This window comes from Lycium barbarum, chromosome 3 (genome assembly GCF_019175385.1).
Source record: "Lycium barbarum isolate Lr01 chromosome 3, ASM1917538v2, whole genome shotgun sequence".
Lineage (NCBI taxonomy): Eukaryota > Viridiplantae > Streptophyta > Magnoliopsida > Solanales > Solanaceae > Lycium > Lycium barbarum.
The window spans coordinates 146,399,765-146,423,140 of NC_083339.1; the positions used below are offsets into that span (position 1 = coordinate 146,399,765).

A 23,376-nucleotide genomic window follows, 5' to 3' on the forward strand; every position below is an offset into this window, starting at 1 on the left:
GATAGCTAAGTTGTAGCCTGCAAGCCAGCAATGAACCCACCAAAATCTATCAAGTAAAATTAAAGTCTTAAGTTTCAAAAGACAAAATTTATTCTTCATTCCCATACTTATTCTCTATTATAATATTATTCTCTAATCCCAAAACAAAATATCTTTGAACAACAAGGTATCTGATAAGTCTTGAATTCGAATTTCCTACACAAGAAAATGAGTAGGAAAATCACTTATTTTCCGATAAAATATTTTCTTGAAGAACATTTTCCATCCTACCAAACACACCCTTTAACTTCTAGATTTTCCTAATTGGAGACCAAGTCATTCATTACTTGGGCCAAGTAGTCAGTCTAGTAAAAATACTTTGTATTGTTTTAAAAATAGATAAAACATTAATTTTCCATTTGACCTCTTTATATCCTCTTCAGCTTTTTGATAGGGGAACTTTTAATTTGGAAACTCGGCCGTATGCATTTTAATTTATTTTTTGCTTATTTGCATACTTTATTTATTATTTATGTATTTGACACTCACAAAGAGTTGTACTATTTTTTAGTTATAATTAGCCAAAAATACATAAGAACTCATAACTTATTATTTTTATACCTCATAAATACTTTTAGTTTGATACTGAGTTCCTGATTATCTTCTATTATTTCTTTAAAGTTGTATTACATACAAATTCAGTTCAGGGTGCTACAACTTAACTTCGTGACATAATGTGTTGTAGTTTAATATACTGCAAATCAACTTCAGGTTAGGATATTACGACTTGAAAATTCAGATATAGTATAATTAAAAATTCGAAGTGGAGGACATTTGATCCTGAAGATCAAAGATAGTACAACTAAAAACTTTGGCGCAATCTATATTGCTCAGACTCTTTAAAAATATCGATGGGTGCGTGTCAGACACTTCAAAAGTAGTGCATTTTTTGAGAATTCGATACGGGTGCGACAACGAAAGTAAAGAGTCCGTGGAACTTAGGACACAAACAACAACATATCAAATTTAATTCCACAAGTGGAGCTTGAAAGGTGTAGCCTACGCAAACCTTACCCTACCTTGTGTGAACTTAAAAGCCTAATACGAACTAAAGTGGCATAATATTAAATCTAAACCATATTTATGAATGATGGATATCTTCATTTTCTCCCACGAAACGACACACCCACCATGTACATAAATTACATAAAAAGAAACATCAAAATATAAAATTGTATCTTTTTGTTAGGAAATGAGGCTTTGCCATAAAATAGCCACTTAGTTAACATGAGTTTATCAGGTGTTTGCATAATCAAAGATTGGAGAACAGAATTTGTAATTGAAAAAGGCGTTCGTGTTTGAAAACAAGAACCAATAAAGCTCAATGACAAAATAGGTTTATTTTTTTTAATTTAACTCGCTACAATTAAAACGGTGAATATAACATTAAGAATAATTAATCTAAATAGTCATAAATCCAATCGCTTAAACTAAAAATAGTCTTTGAACATATAATATAAGTATAACCTTTATATAGAGCCTGCTTGGATGGGCTTAAAAAAAGCAGCCAGCTTATAAGCTGCTTTAGATAAGCCAAGCCAAACAGACCCAATAATTTTTTTGGACTTATTTTAAGCACAAAACCACTTTAAGCTGGTCAGCCAAAAGCGGAAAAGTTAATCTGACAGGCTATTTGTGTAAAGATTCCAGACTAAATACGGGCCTAAAACTGGCCAGGTCATGAAATCTCTTCCCCAACATATAAAAACCCTTGACCCGCTCCATATCAGGTTAGGGTTTTGAGAACAGGAACACAATCATAAAATTGCACTACACCTTCCTAACTGAAACTCCTGTCCAGTTTCAGATTTTAAGACCCAAAAAATGGGGAAAGCAAAAAAAGCTCCCAAATTTGCAGTAATGAAGAAAATGGTCACTCACAAAGCAATTAAACAGTGAGTTATTGTGTTCATTCACACATTCTTGTATTTGGTTTTTTATATATTTGAATTTTTAATGGTGTTTTTTTGTTTCAGGCATAAAGAGGAAGTTTTGAACCCTAATAAGAAAGATTTGACTAAAGAAAAGCTTCCAAGAAACGTGTAAGTTTGTATTTTGGCTTCAATTTGTAATTTAAGCAAAGGGCTTTGTTGATTTTGTAATTGTTGAATATTGAGTTGTTGGGTTTTGGGTTTCAGGCCTTATGTTTCGTCTGCTCTTTTCTTCAAGTACAACACAGCTTTGGGGCCTCCTTATCTTGTTTTAGTTGATACTAACTTTATCAATTTCTCCATTCAGAATAAAGTGAGTCACTTCTTTTTGAGTTTGTAAATTAAATGAATTTATTCATGTTGTGTAGGCTTGGCGTTTTCTTTGCTAACTATATTATTCAATCTAGCATTAAGCCTTCAAAAATATAACCAATAGTATCTAGAAGTCCATTCGTGTTAGGAAAAAGAAGAGGATTCTTGAAAAATTGAGTTGTTGAGAAATTTTGTGGATAAAGGGTGCATTGTGCGTGGCATCCATTATGCTTCTAAAGTGTTTCGCACACTACTGTTTAAGCCCATTTTATTTTTCCTTATTCATCAGCTTATGCTTGGCAGCCAGCAATTAACTGAGTACCATAAAACTTTAGATAGTAAATCTTTTTTTGATCAAGTATGTGTATTTTCATTCATAAACATGGCCAAAATGGCCGTATACAAGGGGTATACCAAAAAGGTAAAGGATTTACAAATTCCACCCAATCATCTATACAGCATCTATACAAAAAGGTATACTAATCATCTATACGAATAGGTAAAGGATCTACTTAATAGAAGTTATTCCTTAGCTTTATACAGCGTTAGGAAGAATGATATTCCAACTGCCTCTAGGATGATTAAGAACAGTAAACTTTTTCTTCTCCCTCCTTTTTTTATTGCGCTTTCCTTCCTTTATTCTCCAATTAGAAGATAGTGGTTGCCTCTATTAAAAAAAAAATAGAAGATAGTGATTGCTAGTGAACAATGTGTATTATACGTAGTTTTTGTTCGCTTTTTGTCTAATGATTTTGTTTACCTTGGTATATGTTGTTTCTGATTTCTATGAGCTAGCTGATCAAGCTTAACTCTTTTCTGTTTTAGTTGGATTTGGAGAAAGCTATGATGGATTGCTTGTATGCCAAATGTAAGTTCCCTCTATCCCTAGATGGTTTCTCACTCTCCCCTCCCCTGCTTCTTTATCAGAATCTTCCCTTGGTAGAATATTTGTGCTTAAAGTAATGAGGTGAATATATGCACTTGCTTTCATATATAAGGATAAATATAATCTAGTTTCTGGACAAATTTGAAATATCCAATAGCAATAGTATGATTAATAATTGCATGCCAAAGTTCTTTTTTTTTTTTCTTTTTTCCTGCTTTTCATGCAGTATTAGTTTGTTGTTTGTTTTAATTAGATAATTCTTGGAGGCACTGGTTGCTACTGTGACCTATCTGAGATCATCAGTGAAAAACCCAAAAATGTACTGGCTTTGTATTTACAGAGAAGTTATATTTTCAGCTGAATATATTCTCCTTCCACAGGTACTCCTTGCATTACAGACTGTGTCATGGCTGAGCTTGAGAAGCTGGGTCAGAAATACCGTGTTGCTCTTAGGTACATTCTTGTCTCAAATTATCTTCTTTTTATTCTATGTCACTAGAATAAACTGAGTGCTCTTTTGTTTAGTCCATTTTCCCCCCCAGACCCCACCTGTGGGAACACACCGAGTATGTTGTTGGAAAGGGTGGACAATTAGCTAGAGCAGTGGTTACTATAGTGAAACTTCCCTCATATATATATATATATATAACTATAAAAACTAAAAAAAAACTCCTTGAATCACTAAATATATATATAACTAAAAAAAAACTCCTTGAATCACTAAATATATATATATATATATATATATATATATATATATATATATATATATATATATATATTTAGTGATTCAAGGAGTTTTTTTTTAGTTTTTATAGTTAGACTTTTGTTTAATTTAATATCAATAATCAATATAAACAAAAGAACTCTATTGTGTACATTGGAGGTTTAATCCTTCCTTGAATGCGAAGAGATAACCTTGTCGGTGATGACCTGTTTAAATTGTAAACTTATAATATCCTGGTGAAATGAACAAGACTGTTCTGTCCCTATGCATGTCTGTTTTTTTTTTTTTAAAAAAAAAACTCTTCTGCAATTCTCCAGGCTTGCTAGCCAGGTCATGAGTGCAAAGAATACTGCCTCCCGGAGACTTTTTTTTTTAGAGCAATAGCAGGGTAGCTGATAGCATTGTCTTAAATTGTGTTTAGATTGAGCAAAATATATGCTATTAGGCATGCAGATGTTTTTTTCAGCTTCTAGTGATGACACCAGCATGGACAACTTTGTATTAGTGCTAATGGATTTAAGTTTCTATAATCTTTTGGGAATTCTCTGCAATGAATAAGTCTGTTTCTTCATCTTCATTTCATTTAGATTATTATGGAAAATCCGCCCTTTCAAAAACAGTGAAATTAGTGCCCTTTTTTTTGTGTAAATAGAATTGCAAAAGATCCCCGATTTGAAAGACTTCCCTGTACTCACAAAGGGACATATGCTGATGATTGCATTGTTGAGAGAGTTACACAGGTATGATCTTAATCCATCATGTATAATGTTTTCTAAGTGCATTAGTTGTATTGTTCTCGTGTTGATGCTAATTTGTTCTCTACTGGATGTGTGGATGATTTTATTTCTCTACAGCACAAGTGCTATATTGTCGCAACATGTGATAGAGATTTGAAGCGCAGAATTCGCAAGGTATGACTATTTAGCTTGTATCCCTTTTTCTCGTACCTTTTTCCTCTCTTCTGCTGTTAACTGTTGACGTCTGCCTTATTAACTATTTGACGTCTGCCTTTCCTCCAAACAAAAGAAAGAAAGAAGGGGGGCAATTAACTAACCATTGACTTCTACTGTTAACCATTGAATGATCAGGTCCCTGGTGTACCAATCATGTACATCACTAATCACAAGTACTCAATTGAGAGGTTGCCTGAAGCAACAATGGGTGGAGGTAAGGCCTACTTGCCTATATTCTCTTTCTTATAGCTGCAAAAATCTTCTAAAAAATTTCCAAAAATCTAATATCCCAAACACTTATTTGGGTTGAGGGCTAGCTCACTGGGTAAGCTCTCCCCCTTCCACATTTGAGGAGGGATCAAACCCCATCAATAGCGTTGCATCCCTCCCCTTTTCCCTTTCCCTCCCCTGACGTAATAAAAAAAGAAACACTCATCCTTTTCCAACTCAATTGATTCATGGTTTCTCATCTAATTTCTTGTTCGATGTATTTCTGCAGCTCCAAGATTTTGAGGACGTGTTTTAAGCGGCTAACTATGAATTCCTAAGCCCTGGATGGTGGTTCCAATTGCCAACGTTCTGTCACCACAGCAAGACTTCCGTATCTCCCTGGAGTGTTGAATGATAATTGCTGAAATATCAGTAACAATTTTGTACCTTAGGATTTCTGTATCCCAATGATATGAATCTTGTTCATTTCGCTAGTTTCTTATAGAAAAAAAGTCCGCCTTTGAGATATATGTGCGTCTGTGTATAGTGCTGTTCTGAAGCGCATACCTTGGTAGAACTATCATCTATGCTTGTTTTTTCCGAAAGAGAAGCTATGTACCTTTTTCTTTTTAGCCATAAATCCTCAGTCACAACGTCTCACAGCAAATGAAAACAACAAAGTTTGAGTATTTATTTCCTTAAGCGTTCAAATGTAGAATGTGATGATGTGGTTAAAATTTGCGGTGTTATGAAACCTAGTATTTGAGAAGAGGACTTTTGAGGAGTGAAGGTGTCGGTTCTCTGTTTCGGGAATTAATACATGACTCACATTGAAGATGTTAGGTAAGTCCCTTGGCGTTGAGCAGCAGGCATGCATACGTGTGCTTTGTGCATGAGAAAGTTGTTGAGAGTTTCATAGTGATTGTAGCTCATTATCTGCTAGACCTAAATGATAAACATGAAGCCTATAATAACGCCATTAACGCAATGCTAGTTTTGATTTGTCTCCTTTTTTTGCGCGTGCATGTAAATAATTAGATGGAGGACAAAGCATCTTTCTGTGAAGCTTATAGTACCAAGATTTGAAATATCAACAACAAAAAATAGTGCATGTATAGGTCATTCTCTCAAAATACGCTAGTGTTATTTAATCATATACTAATAATAAACTTTCATTTTAGGATAATTAACCAACATATAAATCGTAACAGATAATATAATCTACATCATTATTACGTTTTCCAACTTTATTCTCCTGGTGAAGTGTTTCCCCTTGTTTCAATCAGAGAAATAATCCCCTTTTCATCATAATTTTTTATCTTTTCTCTTGGTGGTGTTTTGGGGTTATTCAGATGACGAGGAGGAGGGAAACTCAAAACCATGATGATTTTTCTCAGAGAAATTAATAATGGTGAGAGATAATAGGAACATAATAAGGCCTGCTGTCCTGAAAATTGGGGTTGTTTTGGCTATATCTATTGGTGGAATTATCTATACCATTTTCAGAACCAAAAGAATCAAGCCCTCCAAATCCAATACATCTTCCCCTCCATACACAACAGGTTTTTTTTTTTTTTTTTTTTTTTTTTTTTTTTTTTGTATTTTAATCTTATGGGGTTTATTAATTAGGTGTTACTTTGGTTTTTGGAGTAATTTCTTCCTAATATTTTGTTTGTTCTTGATTTTATGAATGGAGTTACAGGTGGTGAAAATGGTGAGCTCACAAATGATGATCAGGCCTCCCATGCAACTCATTCACCTTCCTCCCGAAAATCAGTTTCTACCGCTTCAGAGAAACACGTAAGATTATTGGATATACATTGTTCTTTGATTGTTCAAGCATCATATTTATTGACAAATTGCTTTGGGTAATAGTTAGATTAGTGGCAAGTCGCACAAGGAGAAGCACCCCCTAAACCCCTGAAATCACCCTGGCCGGTCAATTTCATGTCATCGCTATCTCGCGAGCAAAGGGTTGCTCATGCTTCCCAAACGGCACGCATTTTCAGGTCATTAGTCAATAGCTCCCTGGACAATGAAATAGGAGTGAGTGACTTCACATTGTTTCCTGACACGCCTATCTTTGTTTTTAGGGAAATCCTCTCCCCTTCAGGCAGCATTAAACAATTTATGTTAATAGTTTAGCTTCACGCGAGTTATTTGATTGTTGTTCACCTTTAAGGAGAAAAGGAGGGTGTTATTTTTCATGTCTTCTTTTCTTTTTTATTTTGGAACACAAGTTCTCTTGTTGACAGTAATTCATCTCAAGCCTGGAAACCAAAGCTGTGCTTTTCATAGTATTATACTATTGTGTCTTTATCTCTTAGCATTTGTTCTTTTTAGCTTTGAATTACTTGATCAAAATAATCTCCTTTGATTTTCAAGAATTTCCTCCTCTGACTCTGCTTTTTTGATGGCTTAATGCACTTCACTTTATTGATTATCCAAAAACATGAATTTACAAACTTTTTAGTTGTTGTTAATCGGCTAAAGCAAAACAAGTTGTGATGAGCGGAATTATAGCAAATCTTCAATTTGTTCCTATAACATATATTGGTCGTTACAAGATAATCTTTTTTTCGTTCCTCTTGCAGGAGGACCTCCACATCTCTAAACACATTATTGAGCATTCTACAGGTGTTCCATCTAGCAGTGGTGTATTCAACACAGAGAGAGATGGATTTTACCTGCCAGAATTTAATGAACTTGTTAAGGAACTTACTTTATCTACCTCAAAGAGAGACATCGAAACAGTGACACAGTATGAAGATTCACCAAGGGAATATAGAATTGTTGAAATGGTTAACCATGATCAGCAAGAGATTAAGAGCCTGAAAAACATTGTTAAAACTCTCGAAGAGAGGGAGAGGACTCTAGAAATCCAATTGCTCGAGTATTATGGTCTTAAGGAGCAAGAAACTGCTATCATGGAGCTTCAAAATCAACTAAAAATAAACAATGTGGAGGCCAAGCTTTTCGGTCTCAAGATTGAGTCATTAACGGCAGATAAGATGAGGTTAGAGGCTAAAGTGGCCGATTATGCAAAAGTTCTTTCTGAGCTCGAAGCTGCAAAAGTCAAGATAAAGCAACTCAAAAAAAAGATAAGATCAGAAGGTGATCACAATAAAGAACATATTTTAGTCCTTCAAGAAAAAGTTATGAAGTTGCATGACCAGGAAAAGAAGACCGTTGAAGCTGAGTCCGATTTTCAGTCAAAGCTCTGGAAACTCAAGGATTTGGAGAATCAAGCTGATGAGTTGAAGAAATCTAACCAAAGTTTAAAAAAAGAAAATTCAGAACTGGCTCATAGACTGGAATCTGTTCAGATCATTGCTGCTTCCATCTTGGAGAATGAAGAAGTAATTCTTTTGTTCATGTTACGTTCATTTTCGCTCTGTCTACTTAACGTGTACTTAGGCGTGTCAAATGGGTCAGCTTGGGTGGGTCAAAATAGGCTAAGTTAATAAATGACCCGCCAAAAGTCACTAGGGCTGAAATGGGTTGGGCTAAAAAGCGTGTCATAACCCAACCTACTCAATTCTTACTAAGTTTTAACTTCTTTGTTTGTTTTCTTATATTTTTTAAGCATCTAATAAAACTATTTTTTTCTTTATTATGCCTATATATAACATACCAGACAAAGAAAAAGTTCTTTTTGAAAATATTTTGACAAGGTTTCTATGGATCAATTTGGGCTAAATATACACATCGACCCAATTTTTAGATGGACTGAAATGGATTGGGCTAATAAGTAGGCAGGTCAACTTTAGAGGATTTGATGGGTCATATTTTCATGGGCTAATTTTGCCACTCCTACGTGTACTTATAAAATGCTTCTGTCTTCTTTCGCAGACAGAAGCACTGAAGGAGGAAACTCTACAGTTGAGGAAGCAAAATGAAGATTTAGCAAAGGAAGTTGAGCGGCTTAAAGCAGATCGCTGCAATGATGCTGAGGAACTAGTCTATCTCCGATGGATAAATGCTTGCTTGCGATATGAGATGAGGAACTATCAGCCAGTCACAGGCAAGACAATTGCAAGAGACCTCAGCAAAACATTGAGCCCTAAGTCAGAGGAGAAAGCCAAGCAACTAATTCTTGAATATGCAAATAAAGAAGAAAGTCCGGGGGAAAGGGAGATCAATGTTAGTGATCTGGATTCCGAATGGTCCTCCTCCCGAACATCCTTTCTTACAGATTCCGTTGAATTTGATGACACTTCTACTGAAAACTCATCACCCCGTAAGACTCAGAGTTCGAGCAAAAAGAAGGTGTTTAGTAAGCTTATGAGACTAGTACGTGGAAAGGGCCGCCATCTTAGTCGGAGTTCTTCTATGGATATGGTGAACACTTTAGAAGATAATGTAGCAAGACATTCTAGTTATTCTCCAGGCTACAGTTCTGGTTTAGATGGGCTCAACAGCAGGTCAAGAGCGTCCTCACAGGGTTCATCCAAACAATTTCTGGACTTACATTCTGTGTCTCAAGGTTCAAGGAGCGGCAAATTAGGAGAAAACAACAACTCTCTGATGAATAATAGGCAAAATAGTGATGGGGGTTCGTCGTCAGGTTCAGGAAAATTGGATTATATATCAAGTCGTCTAACCAATTCACCTCAAGAAAACAAAACTAAAGATGATCCAGAGAAAACCGAGTTGGTGAAATATGCAGAAGTGTTAAAAGGGTCCCATTCTAAAACTGGATTTTGCAGGAGATCAGCATCTGTTAGTTCCTTCTAACATTTGTGTAAATAATGTTATGCTCAAACAGTCGCTTTTTGCCTTCTGTGTTTCTCCAACGTTATTAACCCTCTGTATGATCTGAGGTAAGCTAATGTCTACAAGTTGCACGTATGATTTAATTTATGATCAGAGTCACACAGTTCATCAAGCAATAGCCGCAAAAAATATCTTTATAAAATCTATGTTCAATCATTTTTTCAAATAGCTACTTCAGGAACATTAATAGATCCGGCAAACAACGAATTAACTTATGCACATAGTTTAGAATGAAAAACTATTACAGACGAAAGATAATCATAGCCAATACTAATACGCAGGCAAAATACTGACGATATAAGCAATTTCAGCATCACAACTGCAAGCATGACAATGAAAATCGGCACGTTCATCTGCATCGTCACTATCCCAGCCATTCCTGGGAATGTGTTGATGTTGAATAGTGCAACAAGTGGATCTTTGTCCCAAATTTAAAGGATTTTTCACCCAAATAATTTTCAAGATCTCGACTAATTTCTTTCGACACTTTCTTGTTATTTTTCTTAGTGGCTCTGCTTCTTTCATGCTACCAATCAACTGTACCCCTTTTCGCTTGGAGTCGCCACCCATAAAGACTGTAATTATGCCAATCACATATAATGCTCCAATGTGGCCTCCTTTTGCCGCTTGCTTTAGAAATTCCAGGGCAAGTTCTGGCCTGTCGTAAAAAAGTCCACGTGAGAATAGAAATACATTAGTACCAATTAATTACACCTTAATTCTAACATTATCATGAAATACAAGTAGATTATACGTAAATAGATATTTGTGCATGAATTCCCAAATTGAGTGTATATGGTGTATGTGATGATCAGTGTACCTGAGCGGGGTTCTTTTTTAAATAGATTAAAAGAGAAAGTAAGATAAACAAATTGAAATGGAGACGTATCTTAATAGGGGTAGGGAAAGGGAAATGAGGGAGGAATTACAACGTGGCATTCGAACCCTCAACTAACTGAGTTACTAGATCCCTACCAAAATATTTTCCTATATAATATTTTGAGATTGAGCAATTTGCAGTTGAGGTATTTTTAGTTTGAAGTTTTAAGTTTGAGCTCTAGATATTAAATTGTATTTGGTAGAGAGCAAGGCAGATTTAAATTTTTTAAAATATAGGTGCACCACTAAAAAAGAGAGAAAAAAATCAAGTGGAAACTGATATCTATTCCTTTGGTTAAATAACACAGCATTCAACCAGTGGCATAGGTATAAGCCCGACTATGGGTGCGGCCGAACCTAATAGCCTTTGCTCAATTAGTGTATTTTAGGGGTGGGCATAAATACTGAAAAACCGGACCGAACCAAACCGGACTTTAACGAACCGAACCGAACTAGTTGGGTTCGGTGTTTGGTGTCCACCTTCAAAAAACCGAAACCGAAATAGCCAAATTGAAGTTTGATAAAACTGAACTGAAGAACCGAACGCCCACCGAAATTTAATATATTACCCAAAAAAAATTAAAATAGTCCAAGCCATTAAGTTTAAGCCCAAAAAACTCAATTGTAACAAGTCTTTTTTTGCTTTTTTATCCCTAATTTTCCACTTCAGTTGAGAAAATCAAATATCCTTAACAAAGAAAGGTAACTAGGATGTGTCTTTAGGATTAATATATGTCTTTTATGTGTTTTTTTAATTATTCTTACGGTATGTATATAACACAGAATAATCCTATATCATGGTTACGATTTTCTGTTTTTGTGTATCCTGTTTGTTTGATTTTGATTTCAATTTATCAATTTTATGTTTTATTGCTTTTGAGAATATGAATTAGTGTAAATGGAATCGCTTCTAATATCATATAAAAAAAAACGAATTGAAAAAATCGAAACTAAAAGAACCGAACCGAACTAGTTTGGTTTGGTGTTCGGTGTCCACCTTTAAAAAACCGAAACCGAAATAGCCAAACCAAAATTTGATAAAACCGAACGCCCACCCCTAGTGTATTTGTGTTGAAAATTTCATTAAACATGTACACATATTAAATTTAAAACACAATTATTAGCACTTGAAGTCGTCACTTTAAAAGTCAGAACCCATAAACTTTGGTTCACACCAACATTTATATTAATAATTTATAGGCTTAATACCTAGATGTACCCTTAAACTTGACATGTTTTGTAAGATAGGCATATAAACTTATAAGGTGACCAGATAGACACTTAAACTTACTCAAAGTGTATTTTTCAAGTTTTTCAGTTGTTTTGAAAACAAAAACTATATTTTTCAAACACTCACAATTTTCATGGCCAAACAAGCCCTAAATATATCACAAAATATTTTTTTTAAAATGCAAAAATAAGGCAAATGCATATACATGAGACTATAAATATGCACTTAAACCAATAAATACTCGCTAATCGCAATTTTGCAGCTTTCAATTAACTCGGATTTTTTTTTACACTTGAATAATTAAAAAACAATAACTTTAACCAATAAAAATCCTTAAAAAAAGAAATTTCAAATTAAGAAATTTCTAAGTTCAGTATTTCAAGTGTAAAAGAAATTTCAAATTAAGAAAACTGTAAAGCCGAGAAGAAAATCCTTAAAAAAAAGAAATTTCTTAATTTGAAATTCTTTTTTTTTTTAAGGATTTTTATTGGTTAAAGTTATTGTTTTTTAATTATTCAAGTGTAAAAAAAAAACTGAGTTAATTGAAAGCTGCAAAATTGCGATTAGCGAGTATTTATTGATTTAAGTGCACATTTATAGTCTCATGTATATGCGTTTGCCTTATTTTTGCATTTTAAAAAAAATATTTTGTGATATATTTAGGGCTTGTTTGGCCATGAAAATTGTGAGTGTTTGAAAAATATAGTTTTTGTTTTCAAAACAACTGAAAAACTTGAAAAATACACTTTGAGTAAGTTTAAGTGTCTATCTGGTCACCTTATAAGTTTATATGTCTATCTTACAAAACATGCCAAGTTTAATCAATGATCTGTTATAGACTCGGCTAAGTTCAGTAACTTTGGTTCACGTCAATATCTATATTAACTAGGGGTGAACGGCTTGTGCCAGCACGGGGCCAACATGAAGCAGGTTTGAAGGGTATATAGTCAGCTTTATCTGCGAAAGGTTGAGTAATATAAAATCAAATAAAATGTTCAAAACTTGATATCAAATTGAAAAAGTGAACAATTCATGTATTTGTTTAAATTTAGAGGTTCTAGTCATTTTTTAATTTGTGAACAAATACTGTAAATTGTGAGATGCAGACATCAAAATTGAAAAGACAGGTTACATATCAACAAAATGTAATGCATCAACTTGAAGATCAACCAAGATATGTAGTCGTTCGCCTCCGTCTATTATGAACGAGAAGATTGGTTACATAGCATCCGTCTATTGCGCTCTTTAAGAAGATTGGGACCTGTTGCATGACACATACAGATAAGTGTTTATAAGAATACAAAAAGAAAAAACCGTAGCAAAATGTCACGTGATAAGAGAAGAATCAAAGAATCAGCTGGTAATAAAGAAAATGGTAATTTTAACTTTTTAATGTACTGTCACATAATAACTTTTTGTATAGAAGAGCTGCACTCTTCAAATGTCAAGATCTTCTCGGAAATGTCAAAACAAAAAATCAGAACTCTGTGTTAGCTGAAAACATTACAAGCTTTTGTTGAACTCTCAAGATCTTCTCGGAAATGTCAAAACAAAAAATCAGAACTCTGTGTTAGCTGAAAACATTACAAGCTTTTGTTGAACTCTCCGAACATAAGACTTTACATATCCATCACACAGTTGTGACTCGCAATAGATTTTTTAGGATCAAGATTTCCCTATTCTTTCAATGTATAATGGTCTTTTCTCTTTATCAATCCGATGATTTCTACACGGATAGTGATCTGTAAGGTTAAACATAACTACATAAACAAAAGTTCACCAACAGATTTAAGATCAGTGTCTAAATTGCCTATTAAAAGGGATTACGAAATAATGGTAAACGAGTGAGCTAGCAGTACCTCATAGTAGGGATCTAGTAGCTTAGTTGGTTGGCTACCTGATCTAGTAGCTTAGTCCAAGCCTGCTTATGGTTAGAGATTCGTGCTGATAACGTGTTGTAAAATTAAGCTAAAAGAGTAATAATAGGAAAGGAGAAAAATAATAGAAACAGAAAGAGACAAGAGAGGAGAGATTTCTTATTCATCTAAATGTGTTCAAGTATGTGCAATATGAATCCCTATGCCTCTATTTATAGTGGTGCATAGAGGCATATAAAAAGGTAGATATAAATATGACATTCAACATATGAGAATGTGGGGAAGATCATGGGTGAAGTGGGAGACATTACATTAAGCCTTTGAGATCATGAAGGAAGTGGGAATTTATTTCTAGAATGGTGGACATCCACATTTATTATTTCATAACAGAGGACACCATAGCATTTTAAACAAGCAATTTAACCATTTTAAACCCCCCCCCCCCCCGGCCCTCCTCCTTCTCCACTTTTTGTTGAAGGAGGGAAATAAATTAAAAGGATAAGAAAAATCAGTTAGCTTGAAAATTTAGTGTTATTTATATGCTATGTGAATTAAACTATTATTTTATACGAGTATATAAACTTAAAACTCTTCTTATGGTTCGATCCTAAATATGAACCCCTCTCTTAATATCGAATTCAGTCGAGCCTGAATCTTGTTGATCGTATGGTGCCAAGATGCGTGTTAGGATCGGTAACCCGGGTAATGAGAAATTTAGTCAAACAATATTATAATGACAATAACAAAGACAATAGTTAGTTGATAACAACGGCAAGTAAAGAAAATAAATGAGACACAAATTTAACGTGGTTCGGTCAGTGTGACCTACGTCCATAAGCGGAGAGGAGCAATTCACTATATCAACAAGAGTACAATAGAGAGTACAAAATTAGAGTAAATACTCTAATTACCCCAAAAGTATCTCAAGAGAATAACCTCACAAGATCACTCCAAAGAAGGGTTCACACAAGTGTTTCCCAACACATAACTCTCTTACAATAATACTCTAAATAAAAAGGGAGGAAGAAGAAGACAAAGCTAAGAGATGAGAAGCTCTTGAATTGTTTTGGTGTGTCTTCAAATGGAGACAAATGCTTTCCTTTTATAGGCGCCAAACTTGGCCTCCAAGTTGTGGAAAAAGAAAATGAAAAATAATCAAAAATTTCTCATCCATACAAGCAAACTTTGGCTCCAAGCATAATATTTTATTTCAAAATAAGGCCACATTACAAATCTCCACCTTGGCCTAATTTTAAGTGATACAGCAATTTTGCTCCACCCTCTCCGCAAAAGCCCATATGGGATAAATCATTCTTCATGAATGCCAATCAAGTTCAAGCTGGAAGAGCTTTTGTGAACATGTCGGCAGGATTGTCTCTGGTGTTGATTTTCTTAACATAGACCTTTCCTTCAGCAATGGTTTCCCGAATGAAGTGATACTTTGATATCTATATGCTTCGTCCTCTCATGATACATCTGATCTTTAGTCAAGTGAATGGCACTTTGACTATCACAGAAAATGGTAATACCACCTTGGTGTAAGCTAAGTTCAGCAAATAGACCCTTCAACCATAGGGCTTTTTTGATTAAAACTACTACATGTTGTAATGTAGCTTTCCAACTGATAGCACAACCACCAATGCAAAACACGTAGCCTGTCAATGATCTTCTTTTGTCAAGATCACCTGTATAATCAGAGTCTACAAAACCAACCAAAAAGTCAGTATTTCTCCCAAACTCCAAACATGCGTTTGAAGTACCTTTTAAGTATCTGAGAATCCATTTCATAGCCTGCCAATGTGCTTTACCAGGGCAAGCCATATACCGGCTTACCACACTCACTGCTTGTGAAATATCTGCACGTGTACACACCATCGCATACATAATACTGCCAACTGTACTGGAATATGGTACATGTGCCATATATCTCTCTTCTTCCTCTGACTGCGGTGATTGAGCAGCTGATAACTTAAAATGAGCAGCAAGAGGAGTACTCACTGGTTTAGCATCTTTCATGCCAAACCTCTTTAAGACTTTCTCCAAGTACTTCTTCTGGGTCAGGAATAGCCAGTTGGCTCCTCGATCTCTTTTGATCTCCATGCCAAGGATTTTCTTAGCTGCTCCTAAATCTTTCATTTCAAATTCACTTTTCAGCTGACTTTTCAAACTGTGAATTTCTGTCAAATCCTTAGCAGCAATGAGCATGTCGTCAACATATAACAATAAGTAAACAAATGAACCATCATTTAACTTCTGGAAGTAAACACAACTATCATACATGTTCCTCGAATAATCATGACCCAACATAAAGGAATCAAACCTTTTGTACCATTGTTTTGGAGACTGCTTTAATCCGTACAAGGATTTCTTCAACAAGCAAATATGATCTTCTTTTCCTTCAATCTCAAAACCTTCAGGTTGATGCATGTATATTTGTTCCTTAAGTTCGCCATGTAAGAAAGTTGTCTTAACATCAAGCTGTTCTAACTCCAAATCATACATGGCAACTAAGGCAAGCAAAACACGAATGGAGCTATGTTTAACAATAGGTGAGAAAATATCATTAAAATCAACTCCTTGTACCTGACTATAGCCCTTTGCGACTAATCGTGCCTTATACCATGCATCTTCAACCCCTGAAATGCCATCTTTTTTCTTGAAGACCCATTTGCAACCAACAATTCTCTTTCCTGATGGCGGCTTTACAAGAGACCAAGTACCATTCTTGTAGAGAGATTCAACTTCTTCATTCATTGCAATCAGCCACTTGGCTGAATCACTACCAGAAACTACTTCTGAATAGTTTGATAGTTCTCCAATTTCTTCAGTTTCCTGTGCAACTGAAAAAGCAAATGCAACATAATCTCAATACCTTCCTGGTTTTTGAATTTGTCTCCTTGGTCTGTGTGTGGCTATGGAATACTTATTTGGTTCAACTTCAGGCTCAACTTCTGGCTCAACTTCAGGAGTTTCAACTGTATTTTGTTCCACAGTTGATGAGCTTGGCTTAGAAGGAATCCCAAGCTCAACCTCCACCTGCTCATGTATACCTTGCTCTTTATTCTTATTACAAGAGCTAGAAGACTCTTTTTTGGGATGTAACATAGAAGATTCATCAAAAGTTACATCTCTACTAATTACAAATTTTGGTGACTTGGGATCAGGATACCATAGTCTATATCCTTTCACCCCAGATGCATATCCAAGGAAAATACACTTTTTAGCCCTTGGCTCTAATTTCCTTCATTCACATGCATGTATGCAGGACAACCAAAATTTTTTAAATCTGAATAATTAGCAGGAGTACCTGACCACATTTCCTCCGGAGTCTTAAAGTTCAAAGGTGCAGAAGGAGCACGGTTGACAATATAACAAGTTGTAGAGATAGCTTCTGCCCAAAAGGCGTTTGTCAACCTAGCATTTGAAATCAAGCAACGAGCTCTTTCCAAAAGAGTTCTGTTCATCCTTTCTGCAACACCATTTTGCTGAGAGGTCATCCTCACAGTGCGATGTCGAGCAATTCCTTCATTTTTGCAAAATTCGTTGAACTCATCATTACAAAATTCCAAGCCATTATCTGTTCTAAGCCGCTTGACCTGTTTTCCCGTTTGCTTCTCAATCAAAACTTTCCATTGTTTGAAATTTATGAAAACATCACTTTTATTTTTTCAGGAAATAAACCCAAACTTTTCTTGAATAATCATCAATAAGTTAGCATATACCTGGCACCACCTTTTGACGGGGTACGAGAAGGACCCCAAAGATCTGAATGAATGTAATCCAAAGTACCTTTTGTTCGATGAATTGTTGGAGATTTGAAGCTGACTCTTTTCTGCTTCCCAAACACACAGTGTTCGCAGAACTCCATGTTTCCAGTACTTTGTCCACATAAAAGACCTCTTTTGCTGAGAATGGAAAGACCTTTCTCACTCTTATGCCCCAATCGCATATGCCACAATTTGGTGATGTCGGAATCAGGTTGATTCGATGTGGAAACTGCAGTAGCACCTGTAACAGTGGATCCCAATAAAGTGTACAAAGTACCATATCTGCGTGCTTTCATGATCACAAGAGCACCTAGAGAGATTTTCAAAACTCCATCTTCACCTGTGTATTTGCACCCAAGAGATTCTAGAGTGCCTAATGAGATGAGATTTTTGTTTAAGTCAGGAACATATCTAACATCAGTGAGAGTTCTCACCACACCATCATGCATTCTGATTCGGATTGTACCTTTACCAATAACTTTGCATGGAGCGTTGTTGCCCATCAAGACAACTCCACCTCCAACAAATTCATATGTGGTAAACAAATCCCTATTGGGACACATATGATAAGAACAACCTGAATCTAAAATCCACTCATCATTAGATTTAAAGCTATTGTTAGTAGCTAAAAATATTGTTCCCTCGGTCTCATCTGTAGCTACACTTGCTTCAGCGGTGTTAGTATTTTGGTGCTCATTTTTCTTTTCCTTATGCTTTTCTTTGTTTTTCAACTTTTAGCATTCAAAAATAATATGACCTTTCTTATGACAATATTTGCACACAACATTTCTGTATCTAGACTTTGACCTTGATTTAGACCTCTCACTACTTGATTCTTTCTTATCGGATTTACCTCTTATAAACAAGCCTTCTCCAAGGGGTGTACTAGTTTCCCCAGTAATATCTCTATCTATCTGTTCTTTTGATTTTAAGATAGATTTGATATCTCTATAAGAGATATTATCCTTTTCATAAAGCATAGTATCTCTTATTTGTTTGAATGACTGGGGAAGGGAAATAAGCAATAACACGGCTTGATCCTCATCTTTAACTTCAGCATCAATATTGCTCAAATCCATAAGAATGGAATCAAATGCATCAAGATGTGAGAGTATAGAAGTACCTTCAACCATACGAAATGTGTAAAGTTTTTGCTTCAGGTAAAGTCTATTTTCCACTGTCCTCTTCATATACATGGTTTTTAATTTTTCCCACATGCCTTTGGGTGTGGTTTCTGCGGATACTTCACGTAAAACCTCATTTGAGAGATTTAAAATGATACTTGATTTTGCCTTTTTATCTATGACGGCAAACTCGGGGTCCGTCATACTTTCTGACTTCTTTTCTTTTCCTTCCAGTGCCATATCTAAGCCGTCCTGAATTAGGATAGCTTCCATCTTCAATTGCCACATCCCGAAGTTTGCACTTCGGTCAAATTTTTCAACAAAAGTTTTTGTTACAATCATTTTTGGCTACTGAAATTTACCTGGTTAGATCCGGCTCTGATACCAATTTGTTAGGATCGGTAACCCGGGTAATGAGAAATTTAGCCAAACAACATTATAATGACAATAACAAAGACAATAGTTAGTTAACAACAACAGTAAGTAAAGAAAATAAATGAGGCAAAAATTTAACGTGGTTCGGTCAGCGTGACCTACGTCCACAAGCGGAGAGGAGCAATTTCACTATATCAACAAGAGTACAATAGAGAGTACAAAATTAGAGTAAATACTCTAATTACCCCAAAAGTATGCCAAGAGAATAACCTCACAAGATCACTCCAAATAAGGGTTCACACAAGTGTTTCCTAACACATAACTCTCTTACAATAATACTCTAAATAAAAAGGGAGGAAGAAGAAGACAAAGCTAAGAGATGAGAAGCTCTTGAATTGTTTTGGTGTGTCTTCAAATGGAGACAAATGCTTTCCTTTTATAGGGGCCAAACTTGGCCTCCAAGTTGTGGAAAAAGAAGATGAAAAATAATCAAAAATTTCTCATTCCTACAAGCAAACTTTGACTCCAAGCATAATATTTTATTTCAAAATAAGGCCACATTACAATGCGGATGTGGCTTAAAAAAAGGAGACTTTTCAGTTTTAATCTTCCTTAGCACATTTTTTTCCAAGACAACACGTGGTACATCCATTAATAACAGAAAAAGTAAGTATTACAAGACATCACTTTCATCTTCAACATATGAACAAGAAAATAAGAAGCCCCAGAAACAAACGAAACGATAAATTTAAAAAGAAAAAAAAAAAAGAGAAGTAAATCACGTGGTAGCTTTAACAGGGCTTATAGAGTAAAATAAAACTCATAATAGTAACAGTAAACTTCACATTTTTGTTGGATAATTATGAAATTAGGTTGATGCCTTGGATAATCAGTGAATCAGCTAGGACTTGATTAGCAGCTTGAGATGGATGTACACTATCCCAAAACACATACTGTGTTGCATTGCTGCAAGTCCCTGGTGATTTTGGGTTGCACAATAACGATGTTGTTTCCACTGTTCCTGTCCCGCAGCACCCTCTGTTTGCTTCCGAGAATCCTATTAATCACCAAAAAGTACGTCAATAACTGTGTCTTATGCAGGATTTTGTAGAAGCAATGTCGATTAGTGGAACCAAATCAATGCTAGTTTTATATTAGGCATAATACATCGATACGCCCTTCAAGTTGTTAGTAACTTTCATTTAGACATTCCAATCGATACTGATTGAAAGGAGGCATATATATTTTATATGTAACTTCTCTAGGTGATGGACAATTGATAATACACGCAGAACGATTAGAATACGTTATAATTCGAGTGTTTAAATAAAACTTATTACTAACAACTTTAAGAGGATGTCGGTATATTCAACCTTGATATAATTTTCAAGCAGTATAGAAAATTTACCGTGGTCGGATGGAGATTTGATGAGGTCATAAAGGGGCTGGTAAATGTCAAAGATAGCAATCTTAAGGCCTGGGAGTTGCTTTCCCAATTCGGTTGCAGCTGAATTCATCTTCTTGTTGAAATTTTGGGCATCTGTATTGATGTTTGAGACACATCCACTCTGATGAAATCCAAACAATGTTCTAGCAGCTGGCAGACAGCCCAGTGGTGGCAATGAAGTGACCCCAATTCTCCTTGCTCCTTGCCCATACAAATCCTGTTTACATAATTAATGGTGGATTCTTTAGTAACTACTAGAGGTGGCAAAATAGTCCAATTTTTAGTAATCCGCACAACTTATTCAAGTTTAAACATGTCAAATTCGAAATGATCTATCAAAATATTAGGGCAAAACCGGTCAAATAGTGTAACCTGATGAGTTAAAATGCACTCTAACTCCAAATATACAAAATTAAATTTAGACATCGAGAATTATGTAAATGTGGAAAATTGAAACTAATAACCTGAGAAAAAACATACTATTAGCTAGGACTTCTTTATTTTCTTGCCCTTTCCTAAGGTTGGATCATATTGGGCAGGTTGGTCTATGACCCATTATCTTAACCAATGATGATCCAACCCATATGATCCAAGTCACTTTTGAACGAGTTGAATCATGACTTGTTTATTGATATAACTCGTTTTGACCTGCCTAAGCTCGATTCAACCCGTCTATTTATCACTCCACAAAAAAATTAGATGTCAAATGTTAGACCTTTGAGTTAGATGGATCTATTCCATAAAGACTTCATTTGTCTTGCAACATTAATTAGCTTAGAAATATGAAAACTAGAAGCACATTAACCAACCTTGACAAAGCTATTGAATATGCCGACAAGATAAGAACCATATTGATCAGGAGTAAAAACTTTGTTAATATAAGGATTGATGTAGTAATTCTGTAAGAAATCACTGTTTCCAGCACTTATTATGTAGAGTGCATCCTTTATGATGGATGCCGCTTTTTGGCTCCCTGCAACTGTCGCTAGCTTGGATTGGTACTCCTTGTAATATTGCATCTGTGTTGACAATGCAATTGCATGCTGCATAAAATTAAATTTGTCAAAAATAGTTAGCACCAATTATTAACAAATCTGTACGGACAATTCACTATTTGCCGCGTGCTGGTAAAGACAACAATTATTACTGCTAAAAATTAGTATTATTTTTTGGCGATATTTATTTATCGACAATTATAATGACTAGAATAAAAACAGAGTGCTTGTAAGTAAAACTTACGTTGAGGAAGGCTGTTTTATCATCAAAGCCAGCAGCAGCAGAAGCGAAATTAGCACCAATAAGGAGATTCTTGCCCGATGCTTGTGGGCTCAAATATGCAGCCGGGTAAGTAGTGAAGCCAAGTGTATCAGCTGCAACATTTAAATAAACCACAACTGTTAGGTTGATATATAAACAAAAATTGAGTAACAGGGCGCTGCAAATACAGAAGCGGAACCAGGAAATTTAGCATAAATACAGAAGTTAAGCTGAAGTTATTGAATTTTGCTAAATCTGTAGTTACTACCCCTCTGTACCAATTTATGTGAAGGAATACAGAGTACTAGGATCAAAAATACTTAATTTTGACAATGAATTCGGTTATAGATTCTTCAAAATTTTAAATGAAGCGACCTAAAAGTACTACACGTCAACATAGTTGATGATTTAAAATTCTTTTAAAAAATTTGAGAAAATTATAGTCAAAAGAAAAGCTGCCCGACTCTCCAAACAGTAACACCTTCACATTAAGTGGAACGAATGGAGTACTATGGCTCCATCCCTAGCTGTAAATGCTTAACAGTGTGGTAGAATGATAAGAAAAGATCATTTCTTAGTCAAATATTTTGAATTCAAACTCTAAGAATATGAGTTTTTCTCGATGGAGAACACTAAAATAATTCTCAATATTAAACATTTTACGGTCTGAATTAATCGAGCTAGTGAATTTAAGAATAGAAAACAAATAACTTACCAGTGATATCAGTGGCTAATTTTCCATTGCAGAATCTTCCAGTAGGTTGATTATTAACAAAATCCCTTCCATAAGGTGGATAATTGGCCTTAAAGAGAGTGTGTATGTAGTCATTATTTCCTACATCCACAGCTGAATCGCCAAATGTAATAATTGCCGGAACAAGTGTTGTAGAATCTTGAGCATCAAGACGGGTGGCAAAGCACAATAAAGCCACCAAGAACAATGCCAAAATTTGCTGTCTACCACTGTGGATGCCCATTTTCCAAAGACTGTGTTAAGAGAGTGTTCTTAACAAAACTTTTATAGTGAGACAAGTGTAAGTCAGAACACAGAACCGACTAAGGATGAATAATTGTGCATTGAAGAAGGGAGATGAAGGTTGAGCTATAGCCATTAATGCAGCTTTGGAGGTAGTTAAGTGCTATTAATTCACAAGTTGCTAAAATCAAGGTAGAAAATAGTCAGTACGAGATATCTCAATTTTACTTTTGATATACCTTGAGGTTATTTCATTATTATAATAGTTATCTCAAATTATTTATATTTTAGAAGTTTAAAAAATAATTAATTAATTTTCTCTATTTTAGTCATTAATGGAGATGACACATAAATGTAATAGAGTAAACATTTAATGGAGGAAAATTATAACTTAGACATACAAAAGGGTAAAATCAGTCAAATTCCCTTCCTAATTAATAGTTTTTAAGGGGCGAGTAAAATGAAAAAGCTAAAGATTATTAGAGCATTAACAATTCGTCTCGTATTAACTCTTATCTCTAATATAGCTCTAACTAAAAGTATAAGGAAAGACAATTATCTTTTAGTACATTGTCTCATATAGTTTCAACTCTAAAAGAGCTAGAACTT

At 35.0% G+C, this 23,376-nt stretch overlaps 3 protein-coding genes across 3 annotated transcripts; 2 read left to right on the forward strand and 1 right to left on the reverse strand.

Annotated features, from left to right (window-relative positions):
• The first annotated feature begins 1,762 nt into the window (after positions 1-1,762).
• On the forward strand, positions 1,763-5,586 carry LOC132633430 (uncharacterized). The gene is made up of 9 exons (XM_060349842.1): positions 1,763-1,934; positions 2,016-2,081; positions 2,178-2,283; positions 3,108-3,150; positions 3,549-3,621; positions 4,548-4,635; positions 4,750-4,806; positions 4,984-5,062; positions 5,348-5,586. The coding sequence occupies exons 1-9, from the start codon at positions 1,864-1,866 to the stop codon at positions 5,359-5,361; spliced, it is 597 nt and encodes a 198-aa protein (XP_060205825.1). The 5' UTR covers positions 1,763-1,863; the 3' UTR covers positions 5,362-5,586.
• Positions 5,587-5,794: 208 nt separating this feature from the next.
• On the forward strand, positions 5,795-9,929 carry LOC132633429 (protein CHUP1, chloroplastic-like). Its single transcript, XM_060349841.1, has 4 exons — positions 5,795-6,620; positions 6,761-6,858; positions 7,653-8,417; positions 8,911-9,929. The coding sequence occupies exons 1-4, from the start codon at positions 6,467-6,469 to the stop codon at positions 9,793-9,795; spliced, it is 1,902 nt and encodes a 633-aa protein (XP_060205824.1). The 5' UTR covers positions 5,795-6,466; the 3' UTR covers positions 9,796-9,929.
• Positions 9,930-19,605: 9,676 nt separating this feature from the next.
• Positions 19,606-22,795, reverse strand: LOC132633431 (GDSL esterase/lipase APG-like). The gene is made up of 5 exons (XM_060349843.1): positions 22,507-22,795; positions 21,774-21,904; positions 21,344-21,577; positions 20,496-20,751; positions 19,606-20,144 (listed from the first exon to the last, which is right to left on the reverse strand). The coding sequence occupies exons 1-5, from the start codon at positions 22,766-22,768 to the stop codon at positions 19,948-19,950; spliced, it is 1,080 nt and encodes a 359-aa protein (XP_060205826.1). The 5' UTR covers positions 22,769-22,795; the 3' UTR covers positions 19,606-19,947.
• Between the last annotated feature and the right edge of the window lie 581 nt (positions 22,796-23,376).

Excerpts from the sequence above, each read along its gene's own strand:
- LOC132633431 (XM_060349843.1), bottom strand. The coding sequence starts at position 22,768 with ATGGGCATCCACAGTGGTAGACAGCAAATTTTGGCATTGTTCTTGGTG. Across the intron at positions 21,905-22,506 it reads ATTAGCCACTGATATCACTG|CTGATACACTTGGCTTCACT; the intron begins GTAAGTTATTTG and ends TAAATGTTGCAG. Across the intron at positions 21,578-21,773 it reads ATAAAACAGCCTTCCTCAAC|CATGCAATTGCATTGTCAAC; the intron begins GTAAGTTTTACT and ends AATTTTATGCAG.
- LOC132633430 (XM_060349842.1), top strand. The coding sequence starts at position 1,864 with ATGGGGAAAGCAAAAAAAGCTCCCAAATTTGCAGTAATGAAGAAAATG. Across the intron at positions 3,151-3,548 it reads GGATTGCTTGTATGCCAAAT|GTACTCCTTGCATTACAGAC; the intron begins GTAAGTTCCCTC and ends CTCCTTCCACAG. Across the intron at positions 4,636-4,749 it reads TTGTTGAGAGAGTTACACAG|CACAAGTGCTATATTGTCGC; the intron begins GTATGATCTTAA and ends ATTTCTCTACAG.
- LOC132633429 (XM_060349841.1), top strand. The coding sequence starts at position 6,467 with ATGGTGAGAGATAATAGGAACATAATAAGGCCTGCTGTCCTGAAAATT. Across the intron at positions 6,859-7,652 it reads CTACCGCTTCAGAGAAACAC|GAGGACCTCCACATCTCTAA; the intron begins GTAAGATTATTG and ends TTCCTCTTGCAG. Across the intron at positions 8,418-8,910 it reads CCATCTTGGAGAATGAAGAA|ACAGAAGCACTGAAGGAGGA; the intron begins GTAATTCTTTTG and ends CTTCTTTCGCAG.